The 24,825-nt window shown below is 34.6% G+C and overlaps 1 protein-coding gene and 1 long non-coding RNA gene across 2 annotated transcripts in view; both read right to left on the minus strand.

The window, feature by feature from the left end:
• Positions 404–24,825, minus strand: part of LOC109842103 (two pore calcium channel protein 1) — a 44,610-nt gene continuing 20,188 nt past the window's right edge. The window contains exons 9-25 of the mRNA XM_020411015.1: positions 23,127–23,232; positions 22,891–22,968; positions 21,938–21,999; positions 20,341–20,413; positions 19,193–19,258; positions 18,905–19,048; positions 17,837–17,894; positions 15,383–15,490; positions 12,936–12,999; positions 11,130–11,298; positions 9,703–9,767; positions 9,504–9,594; positions 7,633–7,719; positions 3,708–3,782; positions 2,526–2,563; positions 2,338–2,448; positions 404–870 (exon numbers count right to left, since the gene is read on the minus strand). Coding sequence (XP_020266604.1) covers positions 2,361–2,448; positions 2,526–2,563; positions 3,708–3,782; positions 7,633–7,719; positions 9,504–9,594; positions 9,703–9,767; positions 11,130–11,298; positions 12,936–12,999; positions 15,383–15,490; positions 17,837–17,894; positions 18,905–19,048; positions 19,193–19,258; positions 20,341–20,413; positions 21,938–21,999; positions 22,891–22,968; positions 23,127–23,232 — 1,372 coding nt within the window. The 3' untranslated portion in view covers positions 404–870; positions 2,338–2,360. The remainder of the gene's footprint in view (positions 871–2,337; positions 2,449–2,525; positions 2,564–3,707; positions 3,783–7,632; positions 7,720–9,503; positions 9,595–9,702; positions 9,768–11,129; positions 11,299–12,935; positions 13,000–15,382; positions 15,491–17,836; positions 17,895–18,904; positions 19,049–19,192; positions 19,259–20,340; positions 20,414–21,937; positions 22,000–22,890; positions 22,969–23,126; positions 23,233–24,825) is intronic.
• LOC109839979 lies at positions 13,065–15,376 on the minus strand. Its single transcript, XR_002246773.1, has 2 exons — positions 14,318–15,376; positions 13,065–14,270 (listed from the first exon to the last, which is right to left on the minus strand). It is a non-coding gene; the product is annotated as an uncharacterized LOC109839979 (long non-coding RNA).

The raw sequence follows: 24,825 nt of genomic DNA on the forward strand, positions 1-24,825 counted from the left end.
TGGTTCACAACTTCTATAATTTTTAGGTGGAAACCTCTAATGAAGGATATAACAAATTTAGAGGTAATAACTTAGAAGAAAGATCTTCCATCAGATATCAGGCGTTCACATTTTTTTTTTAAAAACTAAAACCATTATAATCGCGCAAGCTCTAATTCATTAGGCCCAGGTCCTACTATGTTTTTTTCACTGGTATGGTACCCGTTTGCTAGGATCTATTTTGCTCAAAAGCTTGCTGGTTCTGTACACTTTCACGCGCTCTCTTCGCTGGAATATCGAGCACAGCCTACCCTCTAGTGGTGTTCATCTTCTCCTACTTCGCTTCTGCTTCTTTATCTGGTCCTCATGGAGATGCGAGTTCCTTGAATAACTGGATCGCGGGACATGCAGCATACAGCGACAATACGAAAAAGTCCACTGCTGGAGTCTAGCAATAGAAACAATTCATTTGACAAAATTCTCCCAAAGCAGAGGAGATTACAAAGTGATCCTTTCAATGAAAAAAAAAGTCTAGGTAGACGAGAATTTCAAGCAGGATCCAATAACACATGGAAGCTCATCCTATCTTACACAAATTTTTCCAAGGGTATTTTAGCCAGAGGCCTACTGTACCTATCAGAATACGGCACAATAAAGCAAATATATCAGTGGGCTCACGACACATGGGGATAACTTCAGATATGCTCCTTGCAAATTTGGTGCATGAACTTTAGACTTGATGACCCACACACATTTATATAATAGATACTTGTATCTTGTTAAGTTGCAACCTTTCCACTTGATGATGGAAGGATCTCCCGTTCTTTGCTTTTTGTATGGTCCCTGTCCAACAGAAGAGTTCATCGTATGAAAGAGAAAAAGGACACCCTACTGCATTGAAGAAAAAAGAATTTGCATGTCAGTCCACTTCCTATACAAGTTTCAAAATGTGAAGTATGGAAAGTAAATTTTCTTAATCCAACTAAAAGAGGCGGAAATATCTTACCAAACCAAAACTAGAATATCAAGGTATACTGTTTTCTTGGCCTATTACAACCTAATGCTACGCTACCACCTCCTTTTAGTTTATTTCCGAATTACTAGATATTTATCTCAATTACTATCCAACCAAACCTAATCTTTCGAAACAACTACCATCTAGTATGCTTCAATTCGAATGAAAACCTATACTCTTTGGAGTGCAGTTCCGTTTGGCTCTAGTGCGACTCTTTATAGGCTTATAGCCAACCTTTTGGTCTGAGCTACTCTTCTAAATGGTCTTCCCAGTTTTGGAGAACTTGGAGGGTTACTTCTTCGCTGCATTATGATTCTGAATGAAAGATGAGAAACAAAAAGGTAGGAAAAGGCAAGTCTACCTCCCACAACTGACTCTTGAAAGCTTTATACTTAGGCCCCTCCACCGGTTCATAGTTGACTGTTGCCAAGAGCTGTGCACTAATTTGGAAGAAGCTGGCCGCGCTAGTTTAGTCAACTCCTTTATAGGGTTTTCTCGACTGAGGAGTGTTTCGAGGCTTAACCCATTTTCCCAAGAAAGGGCTAGGTGACAAATGTTGGTGGTGATGACCTACTTACTTTATTTGCAGATCAACCCAGATAAATGAACTTGATCTCCCATGGACGAGAGATGATAGACCGCAATGAAATAATCTGAAGTAGAGTCTTATACAGGAAAAGCTAATCACCTGAAAGGCTTGAGTGTGCCCAACCCATGTCATCATAGGTCAATTTCTTTTTCTTTCTTTTTTCAACTTTTTTTTTCCTTTGAGGGAAGGTCAAGGCTAACAAATATTCTGGTTGGGGTTACGGTTCACGAAGGGAGTATATAAAAGATGCGAGGAGAAGAACCAGACACTTAACCAAAGAGGTCATACTTCCAGCATTTTCCTCAACACTGTGATGAACGCCCGTATTCGTTACATAGATGCTCCTCATTGTCAATTATCATCACCACATTTTCAGCGGACTGGGTGACACATAGATTCCTGATTTTGTACTTAACTACTACATTGCCAAAGGCCATGACTACCGTGCGCCATCACATGTGCATAAATGGAACTAAATAACTCTACCATTTTTCATCCTTCACTGTTTCCCTCACAAGAAAAGAACAATTTATCCTCAGTACAGCTATCAACCGGTGCAGTTCAACATGAAAAGAATAGACAATCATGCATGAATATGATTTCCAAAAACTTACAAGACAACAAAATAGATATGCCTAATTGAAAATTTTTTACAGGAGCAAATTTCAAGCTAACTACAATACCAGCAGAAAAAGAATTGTGGGAAATGAACTATGATATAAAATAGAAATATGGTAAAGAAGTTATTCATTACCAGCGTGGAAGGACCAAGATAAACTATTCTTTTGCAGGTTGGCTATCACTCAGTTCTGCACTTAGCATATGATGAAGAAGAATGTCAACTGTGCGGCTCCTTGTTTTTACACTGAATCAAGAACAAATGGAAGAGTCATGCCTTCTGAAGAAAAATCCTTAAATAACTTCCATGATGCTAAACATTACCCAACATGCCGGCGCCGGTCCTTCCTTCTAGATGAATCCTGGAGCAAGAAAGTATGATATCATCAATATTGTGCAGGCATAATGTTAAAGATGTAGTGGATCTGAAATCCCTTTATTGACGAGGTATGAGCAATAGCCAGCACGAACACCTCAGATGTATTTCCATTAAATGTGTCTTGCAAGTAAACATCTTATCATTGAATTCGTAAGTACCCAAATGTAGAAATGCAGGATCTTTGATTCAAAATTCCAAATATGAATATGAATCACTATCTACTTAGACATCATTTAGCACTCTGATCTGCAATTCACAGACTGCTCGAGAAATACTTGAGAGCTTGATTCAGGTACTCACACTGATACTGGTTACTTGACTTGATATAATAGTGCTATATCAAGCACAAACATTTGGCTTTTGTAAAACACATTGTTGCTATATGTTAGCAGGTAAGTAAGAGATATATTTCATACAAATATAAATTTTGTATGTACATTTAGAAGCTATTATTCATTTCTGATGTTTGCAGATAACTAAGATTTATTTGAATGTACATTTATAAGTTCCCATATATCCATCTACAAAACTATCTCATAGTTTCAACGATTGGACATAGAATACACTAGCACTGATTTTATTATTAAAAGTCATTTCTCTTTTGATTCTTCTTGGAAACTTCACCTTTTGTTTTGAGTAAAGAAAAACTTCACCTTACATCATCAATACGGAGATGATGAAAGATCATTTCAAGCAATAAAATGAGAACCTGCAAATTTGAGTTCCTGAGCATATAAGCTATCCCGACAGTGACAGAATTAAGAGAGAATGCCAAAAAGATGGCTACATATTTGATGACTCAAGTTACCACAAACATATCATTTCGCACAGTTAAATGGGAACTAATAGTGGCAGTTCCGGAACAGTTTCCCTACTGTAAAGTGAAGTAACTATCTACAGACACAAATAACTATACAAGATACTGATTAAAATTTTAGAACTTGGCTGGAGAACAAGTAAACTTAGTCCAATGTGCAAAACACGACAAAAGCAAGTGTAAAACTGTAAATGAAACAGTTAACAATCTTATGAAAGTGCATATTTAAATAAATAACAACCTCAAGTGTAAAACTGTAAATGAAACAGTTAACAATCTTATGAAAGTGCATATTTAAATAAATAACAACCTTGTCTTCCTCACGTCCATTGGGTGTCTCCAGTTCCATTTCAGCAAAGAAAGCCTCCAAAATAAAAGCTACAACCTGAAATTAAAGAAGCTGAATATATTAGTTGCAAAGTTTGATGCTAATTTGTAAAATGGTCATACTTTGGACAGAAGGGCATCATCAACAGATGAATACTCTTTTTTTCCATCAAAATGGGGCAGCCGTGAACCATCATTGAATAAGAAAACTCCACAAAATGAAGATATGCAGATAAATATCAATCTTAGGAACTTATTCCCTGAAAAGAAGTGGACTTGTGCTATGGGTCAATTTTAATCCTTGCAAGGGTAGAGTTTGGACAAACCATGGATGGCAGACGCAACAAAAAGAAATCTTATTTCAAAAATTAAAAAAAAAACAAAGAACTTTGTATTTGAGTATCAGTGTAATAAAACAAACGATAGTTACCATTTACTGTGTGAGCAGTTGCGAACTTTTCAGAAAATAGATCCATAGTTTCGCTTTTACTTAATAAGATAAGATTGATTTGGTTAAAGGCTTGATTCTCTATTTATAAATATTTACATATTTAAAATGTTAACAATGTCTTTCATGTGTGTAAATGAATTTATTTCATAAGGAAACACCAAGTTGAATAAAGAAATTAATATCGACCCTTTTTTTGAGATAAGGGGCGGGATTCAAAGTCAAAAGACCTCAGCTGATTAGACAGCAGCCAAAATAGTTGTCTACAAAAAAATAAAAATAAAAAAACAAATAAACACAGCCTACATCCCAACCCAAAAAACTCGACCCATAATAGTAAATGGCCAAAATATCTCTTATTCAAATGTTCATACAATTGTTTTGAATTCTAAGTTTATATTCAAAAGTTTCTCTTGAGTTCGGTTAAATAAATCCATGTGCCTCACATCTAAGTCATGAGTTTCAATAATTCAGCAAGTTGCTCAACATCATGAGGTATTAGAAAAAATATATAATATTATGTAAACATGATTATTAACATATGTTCAACTTATATGAAGTATGGTCTTAAGAATATTCTTTTAATTGGAATAAACATGATTATTAACATATGTTCAACTTATATGAAGTATGGTCTTAAGAATATTCTTTTAATTGGAATCTTATTTATAACTTTAGAATTATTTATTTTCACATGTTCTTAGTAAAATTTGTTTTGAATAATATATATATATTTATAACTTTAGAATTATTTATTTTCACATGTTCTTAGTAAAATTTGTTTTGAATAATATATATATGTATATTAGAAAATATCGAGTAATATAAAGTATACACCTCTTTAAGGTATTTTTTTATTTGAAATTTCCTACAATTTATATATTTAAATTTAACAATAAGTTGTTCATGAATTCTAATTCACACTTAAATTTCCAAGACCTTTCCCTGAAACCTTAGTGTGCCTTATTTCTAGAATAATGATAATCATGTCAATTAGAAAATAAATGTTTTTCTTAGATCCCTTTCCAAGTAGTTTAGCTAACAAACCAATAGCTTATTGTTTATTTTGATCTCAATGGTTTCCCTAAAGAAACATATCGTTGTTTATGTGTAATTTCCCTTTTTGGGTAATAAACTTAATATTTTTTTCGCCCACAATAGAGTATTTAAGTTTTATAAATCCTCTTACTTATCTTTTTATTCTGTAGAATCATAGTTAACTGAAACTATTAGTAAACAATTCTTGCAGCAGTCCAAAAATAGAGAACCCTTGGGTATAGTGGTTAAGGGGCTTGGTTATTGGCATGAAGGTCCGGTTCGATGGTTATTGGCATGAAGGTCCGGAGTTCGAACCGCAGGACCCTTTTTTTCAAACAAGTCTGATTTGGGTCGGTTTTCGAACTCAAACCCGACCGGTTGGGGTCCATTATCAAATACCAGACCCGTTTTGGGTCTATAACTCAAATTTCAGACTCGTTTTAAGTCTCTTGCTCACCAAAACTAGGTTTGTGGATATATAGGTTATCGAACCAAACCCTTTTGGCCCATTTTTGACACTAAACAATTATGTTATGTATTCATCATTTTCCCCCCTTTTTGTTAAGATAAGAGAAGATATGTCATTTGATGATGTGTTTGATACCCGATACCATGTTTGATCACCTAGCGACATTTAATAGGGTCGATTGTGCACGAAGACGACTTCCGTCAAAATATGATTTATAAGCGTGCTATCATAGCATGACTATACCCTCGACATCGATATTCCGGTGTGAGAAGTTTCTCTTGATTATTATTATTATATAATAGCATCAACTAGACGATGCATCCATCTTGATTGGACATGTTCTCGTCATGGTTATTTTTCATAGTTTTACAGAAGTCGTTCCACAGTAACTCTGTGATTAGTGAACAATATTTCATGCACAACCACTTAAAATAAATAGATAAATATGGGGTTTAATAAAGGGGAATTAGATGGCGAATATAAAGTGAATATAAGTGGGCTTATACGCATTCTTGATATCCTGAGTTATATATAAGGGTCAAGGGCCAATACTTGACTTGAAGTCGTGTTTACGGAAAGGTTTACGAGAACCCGATATATATACATGAAATATTCCCCTTGAATTCAAATAACCTCTAAGATGATAATAATTTGCTTGTGTGCCTTGTGAAAGACTTCATCTTGATGTTCTACAATTAGCATTTTCTTTTGTCACTTTTAATTGAGATTTCATCTTTTCATTATACCTGCCACATACACTTACGCATGCATAATTCCTTCATTTCACATGCTTGTTGAGAGTTTTCTGACTCCTCTGGGATTTGCGTACCCCAGACTTGGGAACTATTCTTTCTTCGCAGGATCGAGAGTATTTTAAGGATCAGGCCCAACGGCAGTGATCACCTTCTATCCTATTCGTTCTTAGTTTCAGTTGGTGCAGGTAGTTATTTGATTCAGACTTTTCTTTGAGCCACATGTGGCTTTTCAAAACTATGATGTTTTTTCTTACTCTTTTCATTCTGAATAGATGTGGACATGTACTTGAACTCTGTCTTTCCAGAGATTTTTTTCTATATATTTCTTTGTTATCTTAGTTATATGCTTTGTAGTGTAGTTTACTGGTACATCTGCATACAGGATGACCTATAGGCGTGAATGTGACCAAGTGGTTGCATTATCGGCCAAGTCACGTACCAAATGCATATATTTTGGAGTTGGGGCGCGACAATATATGTGCTAATTTGATTGTCAGAGCAAAAAGGTGATCTTTCAAGGAAACGCATAGCGAATATGTTTGAAATAAATTTGTATGTGTGTGTGTATGCATGTTGCATTCTTACTTAAGCAGCAACGAAATCACAACAGATAAAAGGTTAGTCATATATATATAGAGAGAGAGGAAAAAAAATGGGTATGCTTGGTACCAAGCACAAGTTTTTGTGCTTGGTACCAAGCATAAGTTTTTGTGCTTGGTACCAAGCACAAATTTTTGTGCTTAGTAGTGAGGTGGCATATTCCCCTCCACTCATTAAAATCGGGATCCACATTCACATGGGTTGGGGAGTGGTTGGGAATTGGAATGAGTGGATGGGAATATGATATATATATATATATAAAAGGTGAAAACTCCTATCAACTTAAGTGGATAGCAAATAGTGTGTCCACCAAACTTTTTAACCACTCATATTGCCTAGGAATCCATGTATTATATAAAAATATGTTTTATATTAATATATATGTGGCTAGAAACTTTGGCAGACATCAACTTAAGTTGATAGGAGTCTTGCTCTATATATAATGCATAAAATATTTATACATGTGTGCGTAACACGCGCGCACTCATGTATATGTAACCTCTTAGGAAGCTCATTATAGATATATTTTTGCCTTAGATAAAGAGCATTATTTAAGAAAAAACTTTTAAGCAGAATAAGACTGTTAACGTGAACGCACCAGATTAAGGAGCAGTAGAATTGTTATGAGGTAAAAACTAATGAAATATGCAAGGCTCCAGGAGCTTCCAGTCAAGACCTTGTAGCTCTGTATAAAATGTAGGACATTAGCAACTGCTGATACATCCATAACACGAAATTCACTTTAATGAACTAAAACAAATGGCAAGTTACATCTATTTAATATAACACTATCCCAAAATATAAGCATTACTAAACATTTTCTCTGAGCCAATTCATACAGATATTTGCTAATTCCTCTAACAACCGAAGGATGGTGAGAGCCTTGCCGGCAAGAAGGAACCTGCATGCTATAGTAAGCAGTTTTCCAGTACAGATCTTATTAAACCTAATCTCGCAGTTAAGAGAAACAATTCCAAATTGATGCTGTTAATGCTTGGCACTGTTGTACATTTAATTTCCCTTAAAGCTTTTATTTACATCAGGCAAGCTTTTCAAAGAGAATTAGTTGCCTCTCCATGCTTTTGTTCCTATCAAGTAAGCTTTATGAAGAGGTTAACTATATGTTTCTTACATTAGACCATAAATCTTATGGTGCTTCAAACCTTTCAGGTTTTAGATTAGTGTGTATTGCAATATTTTATACAAAATTTATCCCTAGGACCTATGTAGTAGGCTTCTGGTGATGATTGGTGATATGGTCAATATTTTATACAAAATTTATCCCTAGGACCTATGTAGTAGGCTTCTGGTGATGATTGGTGATATGGTCCCAACAAACCAGAATGAATTTCTTAGATTAACTTCAAACTGCACTCTCTTTTCGCATGGACTAATCAGGGATTAAATATAGAGGTCTGGCGAGAAGGTTTGTTAAGATTGATCTCAAAAAAGATTTTCAAAGAAAAATAGGAAACTTTCCATATCATGAGTATGATGCGTGTTCCTCAATATCTAGATTGGCTAAATAATTATTCACATAAATGGCTCAGCTTCTAGTTCCTTCTACATCAGTTTTTGAATATAATGCAACTGCTCAAATTTCCACTGGAAAAAAGTCCAAAACTTGCATTTCATGTACACAAAAGATTACCACTGCTAATCATGGGGACTCTATCATATCTATTATTCAATATAGATTAAGAGATTTAGTTTTAAACCTGAAAAAATCACATTAATCACTAATACCACCAGTCATAATGTAGGACAAATCTATTCCTCTTTACAGAGAAGCAAATACAGGTTCAATAATTTAAGTATCTGTTGCATACTTTTGCAGGCTTATATGAAACAAGGACTGATTCAAACCAGTCTGACAGGTCAGTTTGAGCAGAGTAGACCAAACAGAACTCAGCCAATCCCAACAGAAAAGGAAAGAAATTTAGCAAGGGCCCTAAGCTCAGTTGATGATTAAGCCTAAGAGAGCCAAAACTAAATTTGTACTAGAAAATCTGACGTTATTATGCAATGGGAGACCTCCAGTGAATAATCTGCTACTTGCAAGTAAGTGTGGATTGGTGTGCTTGTATCATTGTAAACAGGCAAGGGGCTGTTAAATATACTTGTCTACTGTAGATGAATGTATTACATTGCTGTGCGTGGATAATATCTTTTCAATTTACTATGCACATTCTCAAAATATACATTACTGTCTATTTCTCATTTATTGTTGCTGCATTAAAACTAAATCAACATTTGTTAGTTCTGTTGTAAAGAGGGGAATAACATGGGATAGAGCAATCCAGGATCAAAAAGAATACAGCCCCACCAACAGCAAATTAATACTAAATTACAAACTAGGCGAGATAAAACCATAATATTACAAAAATATGTACAAATACTGATACAGAAAACATAATTACAAAAACGAAATATTTGAATGAGAAAACATAGGTGGCAAAACTTAGGTACCTGCATCCACACTTGCCAATTTCCCAACACCAACAAATTGAATAGTGTCACCATTCCACTTGGGTAGTCATTAAAGTTGAAAAGTAAGTAGCTAGTTCTGTTAAGTATGCCAAATTGGCGAAAAGCCTCTCCATAATATACTGAAATATCATGCTATCATCTGATATAAATTAAAAGTCAACAAAAAGATAAAGGATACTCATCATCAAAAAGATCAGTTGCCACCAATCTAGGATTACCAGAGTTTACAATCCCACCAAATAACTACAGATTAAATGCACTTTTTTAAAAGGTTTATCATCAATAAAGAAGAATAGAGGACAACTATTGCAACAGATTCACTATTCAAACTGTTTTCCGTTAAAGCAAATGAGAAGCATTATGTTTTTACAATTCTTGGTGTATAATTATGGTTTCAAGAGAAATTCATGAAAAATGAGTTTCCAGTCCATGCATATACACATGCAATAGAAAGTACTAATCACACCATATTTAATATGCTTATGTAAAATTACATATGTCATCCTTGTGTAGCATAGTGAGCATCTAGTCTGTTGAATGTATAAGAGAACAAAGAGAACAATAGGCTATAAGGTTAACAACTTCAAACACAATTGATCAGCAACTGCTACAATAAAGGATCATAAGGGAGTAGATGACGTCTACACCAAAATAACAAAATAAAACGAGCACATCATAACTTTCTATTGGTTACTCGTTGAAGTTGAACAGATTAAAGTGCGGTAAGAACTGCTGAAGTTTCCACCCACCCACCCACGCACAATAATGTACATAGCTGAGTGATGCTAGGTTACTATTGCATCAATTCAGATGGTACATTATCAGCGACACTAGTGTTACACCTGTTGGAGCTTGTAAGTGCCAAATTCATCCAAGTTTTCTCCAGAATCATCTTTTGTAAATTGATTCTTAAAGGAATTTCTTTTGACTGTGATTCAACAGCTCTTCTTTGCCCAACTATCTCTAATTGAGAGTATTGCGGTGGGATCAATATATGAAGGATTAAGATATTGCTGCAAAGAAGGGTCTTGGTGTAACGGCTACTTCTCCAATAGAAGGAGACTTCTCACTCTCATACCAATTCTTGCACATAACTCTTAATTGTACTGTCATGCAACATAATCTTACTTCCCACTCTAGTTCTTTTCTAAGTTTTAGCTAGTTCTCACATATTAACTCTGTGATATAACCTCTCCAGTCAAATATAGATAGTGGTGACTAATAATGTATATCAAGCAATTTTAACGCCTCCTTACATGGTCACATAAAAATACCTACAATAGGTCAGCACGTTAAGGCACAATAAATACATATATAGGATTGAATATTTCATGAGTGTCCAACCAAGGACTTCGTAAAATCTTGAAATTTTGCGCTGATATCATGTCAAAGTTAGAGTCAGAGTCAGAAAATCACATAAACCAAAGGCTATGCATATGGTTAGTGGAATAGCAATATATATCAATCAAATTTAAATATTTAACAAACTCCATATAACTCATAATTTGCAGTCAGGTTGATACTCAGATACTCCATCATGGGTTGCAACCTCCGGTTATGCATATTAGGAAAAAGATAGGAAGTACTGCAAGTTGAACTACATACCTGTAAACCAAGAGAGCAATAGATGCAAAGCACGCAGAATATGATACCCAAGTAAGGCATCAAACTTGGAATTAAGGTTAAGAAAGTTGCCACAAATGCTCTATAGCGTTGAACATGTAGCAGCAGTCTTATTAAACGTAACATTCTTGCAATCAGAAGGTAACGAATCCTGTTTCCAGTCAGAAGATAAATGGTAACATTTATTGTGACCTATTAAAACCAAGCTAAATATTTACATACAGATTTTCCTTTTAATGTACAACAATTAGAAAGTTTACCATTGACCAGTAGTCTCATTTCTATAATATTTCATTATTCTTCAATATAAACCGAGGAGTGAAGCTACAACAATGTGATAAGCTCATAATACACACTACAATTTTAATAACAGAAGATAAATGAAGTCTGCAAACTGCATGTTGATATGCTATACTGCTGGTACAGCATAAATGCATAATACAAGGCCATGTATTTCTCCTATTGTTTTGGACGAGTTTATAATGTATTATATAATATACCATAATACCAGCAACTACATCTGTCTACCATATTCAGTTCATAGTCAATACACTATGCATGGTTGCATACATTCACTATGGTTGTAGAGCTACAACGTCTATCATGGAGACTTTAGTAAAGCCCCCCTGCCCCGATATTAGTCCATGGAAAAAGGAAGACCCAAAGAGTGCTGCTTCAAAAACTGCGAGATAAATAGACACATGCCAATAAGAGAAAGTATACATAGAGCTCTAGTGAATATCAATAAAGAGATAACTACGTACATATATGGGAGATCAAATTATAGCATACAAAAGGCAACAATAAGGCAGAGAAAGTAATAAGAAGGGTGTGACAAGTAAGGTCTTCCCTCTGCAATAAAATGGTGTAAGACATGGCCAGCCAGAGAATGCTTGCCCATCGATATTCAATTTTGCGGGTGCTTAAACCTCTATTCAACTATGTCCAAAGTGAAGTACATTATCCCAACCCCACCCCCTTCTTCTATGGAAAAATTTAATTATTTACAGATAAATTTATGGTTAGGTTGTGTCCGAAATTCTGTTATGGAAAGATTACCATGTTCAATATTCCGGTGTCCCTATGCTACTCTTGTTTGTCACTAACAATTGACAATATGAAGTCAAAACATATCCAATATTGATGCCAGAAATAATAGTTAAAATAGGTGGACGAAAGTCTATTACCTTAATTATGTAAGACAAAAAACTAAGCTAGACTTTAGTATTTGTGGTGGAACTAAGGAAGTCAGCTTTAATAAGGCAGCAGATAGCATGATATGTTTACCAATGGCAATAATCAGGAGCAATAAGTGCTACAAGCCTACAACTAGATTTCTTCAAATAATATCCCAGAAAAAGCCAAGTTTTGAGTCGATTATAAAAACAAGCACTAAAGTAGAAGCCCTAAGAGACAATATGCATAATTCATTTGAAGGAATAAGATCACCCTTAAGTCAGAGATACAATTATTGATGTCCCTGTTTTAGTTTTTGGGGTACTTAATGTTTAGAGAGATTTTTTTTGGGTATTATGTTTAGAGAGATTACTTATAGAGTTTTTTGCATAGTCATATATGTATTATTCCATGGAAAAATTAAGTTTTAACTTTGAATTCCTCAGAAGTGAAGCCAGTGTCAGCTGTTCTATTTTCTTTCCACCAGGCATGCCAATTATTGATGTACAAAAAGTTTCCTGAATTCAGATATTTAACTGAAGATTACGTATTTAATATAAATGAATGAAGAATCAAGAACATGTGCAAATGTATCACAGAGCATAATTTTACCATTCTCCATTAGAAAGAAAAGGCAGCTCAGATGAGAAGAAAAAAGTTGTAGCCTCTCCAATAACTGCAAAGAAAAGATGTCAACCACAGACACAGTGCAATCCAATATACTGCATTTCATTACACTCATTCATGGAAACTGAGCATGAGATTCAAGGGAAAAACAAAAATTCACTTGAATTTCAGGAAACTAAGAAGTAAAATAGATGTACATTCATTCTTTAAGAGATGCCGGGTACTTTAACTTCTAAATCATCTACAAATAAATATTGAAATGCAAATAATGGTTCATTAAGAATAAAATTAAGCTACATACACATATCTCGAGATGTGAACTCCTAACTGCATAGTAGGATGTGTGGATTAGAGATAAATAACTATGAATTACATAGGTCGAATATAGTCCATATATAATTTGGGCTATAGGTGGTTAGGTCGAGATGGGGTCTTCCATGATTCATACCCTATGCCACCATAATTAATGTCCAGAAATTCAATCCCATGATTTACTTGTTTTCCTCTCAAGTCGGTTTTATCTCGGGTTTAAGTTTAATGAAAGCAATACCATATACAAAGCAAAGGCTATTCACAGGCCATCATATAGCGGTCTTTGTTTGGGATACAGCTTTGGTAATAAATCTTGTGTAGATCGAGATCATTTGATATTAGACAACTGTGCTTTTCTTTCCATGCATTACCGATTTTGACATCAAAAATATATTTCTAAAACGATTTCATGGTTTGTCTTGTTTGAAGCAAATCACTACATGATAAAAGAACATTGGAAACTTGAAAATATATTCCAAGCCTATAATATCCTTTCTTATCTCCCTGTTTTGAATTTTTGACCTTGATAGAGAGACAAGAAAGAAATTTCATTCTCTCGACTCTTGAGAAGGATGTTATATCCAATGATTTTGGTTTAGGTAAGGAACGAAAACAAGTGGAAAGGGGAGAAAGAAAAGCGGAAATGAGATATTCTGTGCATGTGAATGAATGGGTTAGATTAGAGCTTCATGGTTTAGATAACAAAAGGATCGTGGACATTATTTGAACATCTTTTCAACTATCTCATCTTAGAACATCTTTTCAACTATCTCTTTCCAACTATCAAGGTTTAGATAACAAAAGGATCTTGGACATTATTTGAACATCATTTCAACTATCTCATCTTTGTGGCATTGTTGTTATCTTTTTTATTTTTTGTTTAGCCATTCCAAACAAAAAAATATATCATCTAGCAATTAACTGAAATCCCAAAATTGATAATTAAAAAAAAATTGAAGAACACACAAATTTTTCATAATCAGATCACCATAATCTCAATAAAAATACCTAAGTCAAAGGTATTCCCTCAATCAAAGCCTCTGCATTAAAAATACCTAAGTCAAAGGTATTCCCTCAATCAAAGCCTCTGCATTGTGAATGACTATCGTGTCATATATTGTTTTCTTTTCTACATCCTTTTATGTGGTTAACTTAAACCTGAAAGTAGAACGACATTCGCCTAATCCTACAAGTACCTGAATTGTGGGAATTGGACTTGGCCATGTAAATCAAATTCCTGACCTCACAGACCTGCCACTGCTGTGATGTCTCAGATATACATGAACAGATAGACGAACAGTTAACTATGGGCCAAAGTTTCAGACCAAAATTATTGTGGGATTGAGTATGAAGTATGGTAAACTTGAACACAACGCCACCCACCTGCACTTCTAAGTTAAAAAAAAATAGGTAACGAATAGGTACTCAATTGATCAGGCCCATCTATGAGTAAAAAAGCACAGAAATCCACATGAAAAACAGGTCTCTTAACAAGTTAGATTAATTTCCCATGTAGCATACCCAATCCAAAAAATAAAACAGGTCTGGCTTTGGTCCCATACCCAACCCCATTAACACTTCAGTTTATATTGAAAGCGGATAAAACTCAGTTTGCACCCGGGTATATATGTCCTCCTTGCAGCTTTACATATGCTCACTTTAAAACTTAGATAAGTAAATAGTAGCTAGTGTAGCGTCTCTGATACTAGTCATACTATACGTCTGTCTAGCACAATCACTAGGAATAACTGACATACAGTTACAATAAATTGACCTGCTAGTATATTGGCTATCACATTTTTATACATCTATTAAGCCAAATGGAAATGATATAGTTAAACACCCTTCCTACAAGACTGGGTGCCAACTGCTTCTGATTGAGATAAATTTTGAAGGAACCAGAGCTTAAACAAGCAGTACTTTTGACTATCCATGACAAATATTTTGATTATTAGAACAGTGTTCTTTTCAGGCTAGTAATAACAACGACAAATTGGAAACAACGTTCAATTTACAGAATATTTGACCCTTGGCCCTTTATTGTACGCCAATATAGAGAAATTACTGTCTCAAGTTATGGGAACTAAAAGCAATAAGTAATACTAAACACGGATTCTCACCTATTATCCATGTTACTACAAAATCAAAACGGTTTTGACCTTCGATCCAGTAAGCATCAAATCCAAATGAAAAGATCTTCAGAGCCATCTCCAAAACATAAATCCAGCCTACAGAGAAACAAGCGCTTTGTTAACATCTACAATATGACATTCAAAAAAAAAGGAAAAATAAGCAACTAAAATGCAAATATCCAGTTCCATAATTTTGGAGTAGCACTGTTGATTGCATAACTTTTACATATTTATACAAGAGACTCGATGTAGAAACATGACAGCACACGATGATGGAAAATGAATAACCTCTGACTACATATCTATAAAAAACCCAAATATCATTATGTAAGTCGAATTGTACCTAGTTGGGCATCATGAAGATTATGCTGCTAGAGTACTGACCAAGTAGTGTGATGTGTTCCGCTAAATGGGACCAGGCAGATGGATTATTTCCAGTAAAAGATACTTCTTTGCTGACACAATCAGAGAACTATATGAAGAACAGAGGCTGATAGGTAGGTTTGCCAAATTGAGGGCAAGAAGAATAACCTTCTTTCTTGTGCAGAAGAAGTGAGGCTATCTAATGTGTAACATTCTTGGCTATTGACTGCAAGAAATTTCGCAGTATGGGAAAGTAACTGAAGTGGTAGAAGGGTTCTATGGATGCAATAACTGGTAATAACAGCGGGACTAAAGAGGTGATTAGAAAATTATAAAAATAGCTGATATGACTGGAGAAAGTTGTATCTATCTGGGCTTGCTGGAAGAGGACTCGACATCTATAAGTTATCTCTAATGGGTGTACTCAGGAATTCCTACAGATTCAGTAACTTGCAAGTTACAAATTCTTGTCAGTGTTACTTTCAGTTTTACAATAAGTTGCATGGAAACCAGTATGGGAGAAGGAAAATTTGTAAAAGGGCAGGGTACTCGAACACGGATATATAAATAGTTATATACGCATACATTTATTATATATTGACATTAATAATTTATATTGGATCAACATTGTTTTTCATTCATGTGTTATGAGTTCTAAAATTCCTATAATATTTTTATGTTTCTTTTATTCTGTGGATTATAAATTGGAACAGTTCTTTTTTGAACTAGACACCAAAACAACCCTGTAAAATCATAGTTAGAAACCCGACCTATGGCTAACGAGTTTTTGGAGGTGGATGTGAAGTGTAGGATAATGTTGAAGAAGAGTATGACAATTATTAAAGTAAAACATGTATTGTGTAATTGACTACATGCCTTAATAAATGCATGCATATATGCAAGGAGAGTTTCGATACGGGTACGTGTACGTGGCAGGTACACGTACAGCTTCAGATAGAAGTACCCATGTAACATAGGCTTTACATTACCAAAGAAAATGAGAATGTGCACTATACAACAGTTTGAACTGATCCTAGGTCAAGCTGCTAAGATAGGAATGAAGTATTCAATTCCAAGATGACAAAGAATCAATTAGTTCTCAATTACCTGGCATAAAGAATTATGAAACTACGGATGAGGGGTAAGAGGAGATAATTATGTAAGAGGAAGCTAAGATAACGTTTACATGTAAAGGGTTGCCTTTTGCAACTTCCATATGGCGTACCTGACATGAGAACAATAGGAGACTCTTTCAGCGCAAGGAGTACAGGAAGTTTCTAGAAGACTCCTTAAAACCTGATTTATCTTCAGATATCACTATTAAATAGCGAAATCTGACACCAGTGTGTATTACCAGCATAGCAAGAAAATAATAAACTATGAAGAGATTGTCGACATGTACTTTGTCACATTCTGTTAAACTATAGCTTTGCATAACGGTGCAATTATGAACCTCCATCATCGTCATTCTAAACCTTTTTCCATTCTAAAAATGGGGTAATATGGAGAGAAACCTTATATCATAAATGAAATGTTCAAATTGAATGCCTGAGGTAAGGCTCCAGATTAAGGTATCAGAATTGAATTAGTATTTGACATTATGATTGCTTAAAGTTATTTGTGGATGCTGGAGCATTAGTATTCTGGAAATATAATCAGTTGGGTTCAACTAAATCTCATTATAACTGATTGTTATTCTCTCTATTATATCTTGATTCATAAGCATGTTTCCCATTGTTACTGAGTGCTCCATACTTCTTATCTAGCAGTCCAACCTTCAAAAGATAATTCTCTTAACCTTCCCAGAAGAAGCTACCAAAAATTTATGTAAACACAAGAATTTACATGATACAAACACAATATTTGAACGTATGAAAATTTTATTGTGATTCGATGAAACAAAGGTAAGTGAGAGAGACCATCCTCTCATTATAAAAAGAAGTACCCGCAGATCATAGAAGATTTGTCCATATAAATAATAAACTGAAATCAACAAAAATCATAATAATTAAACATGAAAAACTGTTATTATCGTGAAACGAAAAATACAGTATCAGTTGAAGTACATAAAAGATTTACCGAAGCAAAACTCAACTGCCTGCCAAACTCCCTGCCCAGAGCTGTTCTCTATATCTAGCTGATATAAATAACAGTTGAAAGATATAAAAGATATGTCATCTATAATAAAGATCTATATATGCAAGTACATGAAGATAAAGGAATGGGCTTATTCCATGGAAGATGAAGAGGTAAGGTTATTGCCTATATAGAGCAATAAACATAGATTAAAAGCTGAATTTCCAAATAGGATTTAAAATACTTAACAATTGATGTTCCTTATCCATGGAAAACAGCAAGATTATCCCCAAATGGCCAAAGAAAAAAATCAATAGATACGAGACTGAAAATGATTGGAGCAGAACTCTTTGTGTCATTCTTTAAAGCTTTAGTTGTAAACATAAATTGTCACAGAATTTCATAGAAAACTCGACAGAAAACTAGCCACATAAGCACATAGGGAAAAGGTAGGTCATTTATAGTCATAAGTGTCGAGTTAGCCTGTATGGTTAGTCATACATAATTATGAAGCGCAGTTTAACTTTAAAACAAAGACTAGTTGTACTTCAAAAGTTAACAAGCGCCATTTAATATAAGTTTTGAACAAGTAAAATACTATAAGCATGCTCCACATGTTACACCCCAATCAGCCATGTAAATGTCGATGATGCACCCAAATCACTTAAAACCTGGCAACAAGAAATATGCTTGAACAAATCTGAACCCTGGAATTTAGAGTTGACAAGTCTAATGGGTTTAAAGTTTTCCCATGCACAAGTACTTTGAGGAATAGATTGTCCACAGAACATATGAGTAGTAGCATGAAAACAGAACATATCCATCAGCATTAGAATTCTAATGCAAACCATTTACATTAAACCATGATCTAGACACGTAATTCTACAAAGGACTGTCCAACAGGATTAAATGATAAGTGATTTTCAGGATATCTAATGCAACAATAAATTCAGGTTGCACTACTGCTTTGGACGCCCACCAGGGCCTGATGCTGGAATCACAATGCAAATTAGAAAATAGGACACATATAAATATGAACTCAGGGATCACAGGAATCAGTTTCAATCTTACCGTCGTTTCAATTATTACTGCAACGAAATTGAGTACAAGAACAAAAGCTACAATATATCCAAATGTAAGGCTTCGAACAAAAGCTTTCAACTTTTCACACTGAGGAGAATGGTAAAATGCTGGGAACCTCTCAAAACAAGACGGCTGCAAATATTACATCATGTTAGTATCCAGAAAGAAACAAAACTTAAATCTTACAGGACTTGACTTACAGGGAAATGGTGAGAGGAAGGGGAAAGAGGCTTATTACTAGAGTTCAAAATATTGAAAAAAATAAGACTAACTTACAGAAGCTTCCTTTTGGAATCTTAGGGCAATAGCGTTGCAGAGATCTGTGAACTCTTCCAAATTAATCTGTCAAGAAACATCATCTCAAGTCTTCAATTCAAATGAGGTCACATATGGAGCATATAGCAAAATGAATGTTTTAACAAATTTTATAACCAGCTATCAACCTGCAGTCAACCCTCTAATTAAATGCCATCTTCCTGGCCAAACGATTGACACAAGAGGACATTTAGCAGGAAGGTTTAAAATAAATCTTCTCTCAGATTCCATGCAACCAAGAGGCAACCTCCTAGACTATTAACAATTCTAGAAGAAGGAAAACATATGAGATAAAATCTCTTAGGCAGAAATTGATAAATGTCCCATTTATAAGTCTGACATGACATGCAAATGATGAGTATAACATTCTGAATGTCTTTAATTATTTTTCCTAGACTGAAACCTCCATGCACATTTGAATATAGATGCTGCCAGAACGACTAACATAATTCATAAAGTTGATATGCTACTAATTCGCATTATCATATATAAGCCACTTTCCTTCAGTATCCTATGACCCACTAGTGTACGCCTAGTTGATGCTACATCTGAGGGCAGATAGACACCGTTGGTAGACTAAGCTAGCCTTGGTCACTTGCACAACAGTGTGGTAGCAGTGCATGTCAAGGGGTAAAGCTCCCAGTCATGGAATACAAGAAAAATCTTGGCATCCCGAGACCGGAAAAGGATTTTCTTCCCACTAATGTGTCACCCTATCATCACAACATAGCAGACAACCCTCGCCCATTTGACATTACACCAGATTAGTAGAGACTCAACAAGTTTTTTATTGGTCATCAGCTTTCCAAATCAACTCTCATCCTTTATTCTCACTTGAGAGAGCAGTGAAATAATAAGAAAGTAAGCACCTTTCACTAGACATCTCATAGTGTTTTAAACAAAGAATTTATAAGGATGAGGATAACTAGGAAACTCATGTAAACAAGCAATAAAAACTAGAAAATATATACATTAAAACTTAAAAATTTAGACTGAGGTGACAGTCAAAAGAGAGGTTGAGTTGGCTGGGATGGGGAATGGTGGATGTGTTTGGTCTTTTTCTTGGGGTTGACGGCATGTGCGAATGCTTGAAAAAGAGGACGGAAAACCTTGAAATCGCCGCTATCATCAAGCTCATCAAAAATCAGTTCGAAATCTTCCCGCGAAGTTTTTGGCAATGACCTAGAAAAATTGAAGACAAATTAACAATGAATCGTTAAGATAATTGCCATATAGAATAATAAGAGATTGTGCTGAGTAGGTACAGTTTACAGAAAATCATTCACTAAGCATTTCAAGAAATAGTCTAAAGATTGGATTTGACTACAAACAGTACATAGTAGTGTGTATTGAAGCTCTATCATGGCTATCAATGTTCTTCTTCTGTAGTATTGTTGATGTGGATCTAATAGTTCAAGGGAGATATACTCTTTATTCTATATATTATTTTGTTTATATTAGTAATAAATGTAGATATTTTCTGGGACAAATAATTTGTTACTATAATTATTAAATTAGACAAAATGTTCAAAATTTTTTAAAAACTCATTCTCAGTTTCTTCATATGTTTGTCTAAACAGGGCTGGTGTGTCCCTCCATAGGGTTAGTTGGTGTGCCGATGATGTTGCACACATCCAACTTATCACCTATGATTCGGGTATATTGATGAATCTAGTTGTAGCAATTTGGATGTGTGTCACGTTAGTTAACTCTATGGGGGACATGATAGCCTCATTTCCTATATGTAACTCTATGGAGGGACACAATAGCCCTCGTTTCCCATATATACATACATACATATGTCATACAATCTTAAGATAAATATTAAAAATATGAATATAACTATTCAATACTGTTATATTTTCTTAAACATATCATGCTTTTGCATACATATATTTACATTACTTAAGAAATTATTTTAACATTATGGAATTTGAAAAATTGCAACTCATAAGAACTTTAAACTTTAAAACCAATCTATTGTTCCTCAGGTTATGCTCCATATATGATTATATCTAAATTTGATCTTTTGTTTGACGCATTTGATCCGGTATGAGGTAAAATCTCAATCTTCTACTTCTCTTTCTTTGTTGTTTTTGCCAGCCCCCTATTACTATTGGAATGCTTACAGATAACAGTTTGCACATATCTGCAAGTACAAACCTGTGCAAATCATTCATCTTGATATAGTAAGGAAGGTACAAGTCTTCCAGCATTAATACGCTTCATGTGCAGGAGTTGTGGCTTTTAGCGACAGAAACATAGCAGTTTGATGCACATGTAATTTGTAAAAGGTTTCTATAATTAAGTGGTATAGACATAGATTGCACATATCCCATAAGGCATGAAATAAGCAACTGACTGCCCCCAAAATGCCCCATGACAGGAGAGTATAGAAGAAGAGGCAAACATGATTTTTATAACTTGCATCCACAACTGAGATTATCTAACGAGTCAACAAAAGACATTATCAATAAAGCAATTAAGATCAAAATGAAATTTATTAGGGAAGAATACAAGATAACTTTCTGCTTTTGAAAAAATTAAATCTGGGAAAATTAAACAGATAAATTTTTATCACGTGCCATAAAATAAGAATCATTCTAATGCTCCAAATGACTTTACATTAACATATCCACCGAATCAACAAACTAATGCAGAAGAAAATTTTACGCCCTGAGACAAGCATATGTTTAAAATTGTTACCTATACTTGTTCAGTTCCTCGAACAAGCGAATACATTGTTCTTTGTTCAGAAAACCATGCTTCTGTGAACAAAATGCAAATCAAGAATAATGAGTTACGTGCAAAATGAGAAGTGAAACCACACAGCTAGAATGAGAATTTGTGAGGTATGACTATAACCAATCTCTAGCATATCTTCAAGACAATACAAATGATATCACAGGAAAGATGCTTAAAGCGTCTGCAGTTTCAAGTTTACGCAACTTTAGTCAACATCAGCTCAAGAGAGTAGACCCTAATCTGTACTCCCAAGAAAATGTTTCTAATCTTAAGAGATTAAAAGCTGAAAGAAATGAATGCCACTACCAAGGGAAAGAAACCTGGTAACGGCTATCAGCTTGGTGAGAATGGTCCTCCCAAACACCACTTGTGACCTGCTGCCCAACTTATAAAGTGATGCAGAAGGCGCAGATAGTATCAGGACTGGGAGAAATAATTACCCTTTTGATTAAAAAGTTTTACTCATGTCGGGCCAGCTGGGTAGCTCCTTCCATGAGTCTACACTAATTAGGGCCTACTGTATACAATTGTTATCTAATAAGATGAGTGGAGGCCTGTCTCTTTTAATATCATAGATTATAGGAGTATGCAAGAGAGTGCTATGGTGTTCACAATGACAGGCAAAGGATATAAAACATATTTAATTACTTATATGACTTTTTATTTGGACACCTATTTTTCCTTTGTTCTTGTATTGGCTTCATTTTAGTACCATGCAAGAATTCCTTCAACATCAACAGAAACAAGTAATATATAATTTGTTTACAGAATGCATATAAACTCAACCAACCAATTTTCTAAAACCAAAAACAGGATCTCCTACTTATTTCAAATTATAACAATTTATTTTGATACTGGCATACTCGAAAAAGGGAAACAGCTGACATAAAATAAAAAAGATAGAAAAATCTTACATAATTGTCAATAAGACTAAATGCCTTCCCCAAGACCCTAATCCTCATGGCATCCATCTCACCAACTTGCTTTGCAAGCTAAATAAAATGGCAAGTAAAATCAACATGAAAATCAAAAAAGTACTGATCTAAGAAGTTATAAAAACATTCCCGTGTAAAGATATGATATATGAATTTTAATCGCATAATTACATAAGTAGGCATCCTTCAAAATAATGAGTTCACAATAAAAATACCTGGGCTTTAAAGCTATCATATACAACGGCAAGAATAAGATTAGTAAGGAAGTACACTCCCAATAGCACGTAAACAACAAAAAACAAGCAAGACCAGCGCGAACTCCTGCTCAAAGAACATTCTGGTTAAAATTCAGAAAGGACAACATAATAGCTAATGGTCTATCAAATATGATTTCTTGAGGTAAAAAATGAACAGAATTAACCATACATCAAGATTCCAAACATAACAGGCTAACAACCCTTACCAACAAGGATGAAGTTCTGATAAAACCCAAAAGAACCACAAGGATATGCATATCTTCTAATAATTATTATCAATACAACAAGCAAAAATTATTTCATAATTACATTTGTAGACAATTCTTGAAAAAAATTAGAAGATATAATTAAGAAAAACCCTGCCAAATGAATGCGACAAACATGTTCCCATATGGAAACCATGTGCAAATGAAAGCGACAAACACTGCCATCCCGTTAAGGAAAGCTTGTTCCAACATAATCTTGAACACAATACACAAATACCCGTCATGGTGAAATGCAAAGTAGGTCACCAGATTTTATAGTTCATTTCAGACCAGACAATTGAAAGGCGGGAACAAAGTTCAAGTGTTCAGATTTGAAAGTTGATAGAGGTTTATCCAATTTATTAGGAGAAAATATTTGAATCACTTAGTTTAGAATTTTTTTAGGATGTAGAAGGTAAGAAAATGTAGTTGTAGTCTAAAGCTGCTCTAGATTTTAGGTGGACATTGGAGCATGATGAAAATTAAGAAAGCTTCGTAAAGTAATTGAGCAAAGTTGACACCAACAAAGACGAATGCATGGAACATGAACTTACGGAGTAAATCACCTTTTTTGCTTTCGAGAAAGCTCCTAGTGGTATATATATATATATATATCACTGTTCATTACTACTGTTAGATATCATTGGTATTTAGATTTAGGACATATTATGAGATATTATGATATATGATTGGATATTTTTATCTCATACCTATTTTGTAATATCCTCCTAATCTCCATTTAAGAGAGATTAAGGTTAGATGAATAATATCTTTTGTCTTATCTCATTTTCCACATGGTATCAGAGCCTACTCAATCCTAGCAACTTCTCCCATCTTTCTAGATCTCAAGGCCATCGAGAGGGTTTTGCATGGTGTTCCTGCTCCCCTCGGCGTCTACGACATCTTCTGTGACTTTGACAACATTTTTTATTTCTACATCATTCGTTTAACAAATCTTTGACATAAACATCAAAAGGGGGGAAATGGCACTATTCGCATGCTACTGTTCATCGATGAACAGTACCACATGTACTGTTTAGCCTGAACAGTCACCTACCGGTGGTTGGATACTAGCTGACCCGTCTAGGATTTCTCTCTACTGGCTAACATTTCTCTCTACTGGCTGACCCGTTTAGGATTTCTATTGGGTGACTCACCTAAGATTTCTCTCTACTGGTGGATCCGCTAAGGGTTTCTACTAGCTGACCTGCCTAGGATTCCTACAGATTGTTACTACATTTTTCTTATTGCTGACGTCTTCAAGTATTTTGCACAAAGATGACATTGTCAAACCTCTTGCAACTAGTTGTTTTATGTCGATTTGTAACAAGCTGGACGTATATAGCAACATATGCTCTAGCTTGAGAGGGAGCGTTAGATATTATCAGTATTTAAATTTAGGATATATTATA

The sequence above is a fragment of the Asparagus officinalis genome, chromosome 5 (assembly GCF_001876935.1).
Source record: "Asparagus officinalis chromosome 5, Aspof.V1, whole genome shotgun sequence".
NCBI lineage: Eukaryota > Viridiplantae > Streptophyta > Magnoliopsida > Asparagales > Asparagaceae > Asparagus > Asparagus officinalis.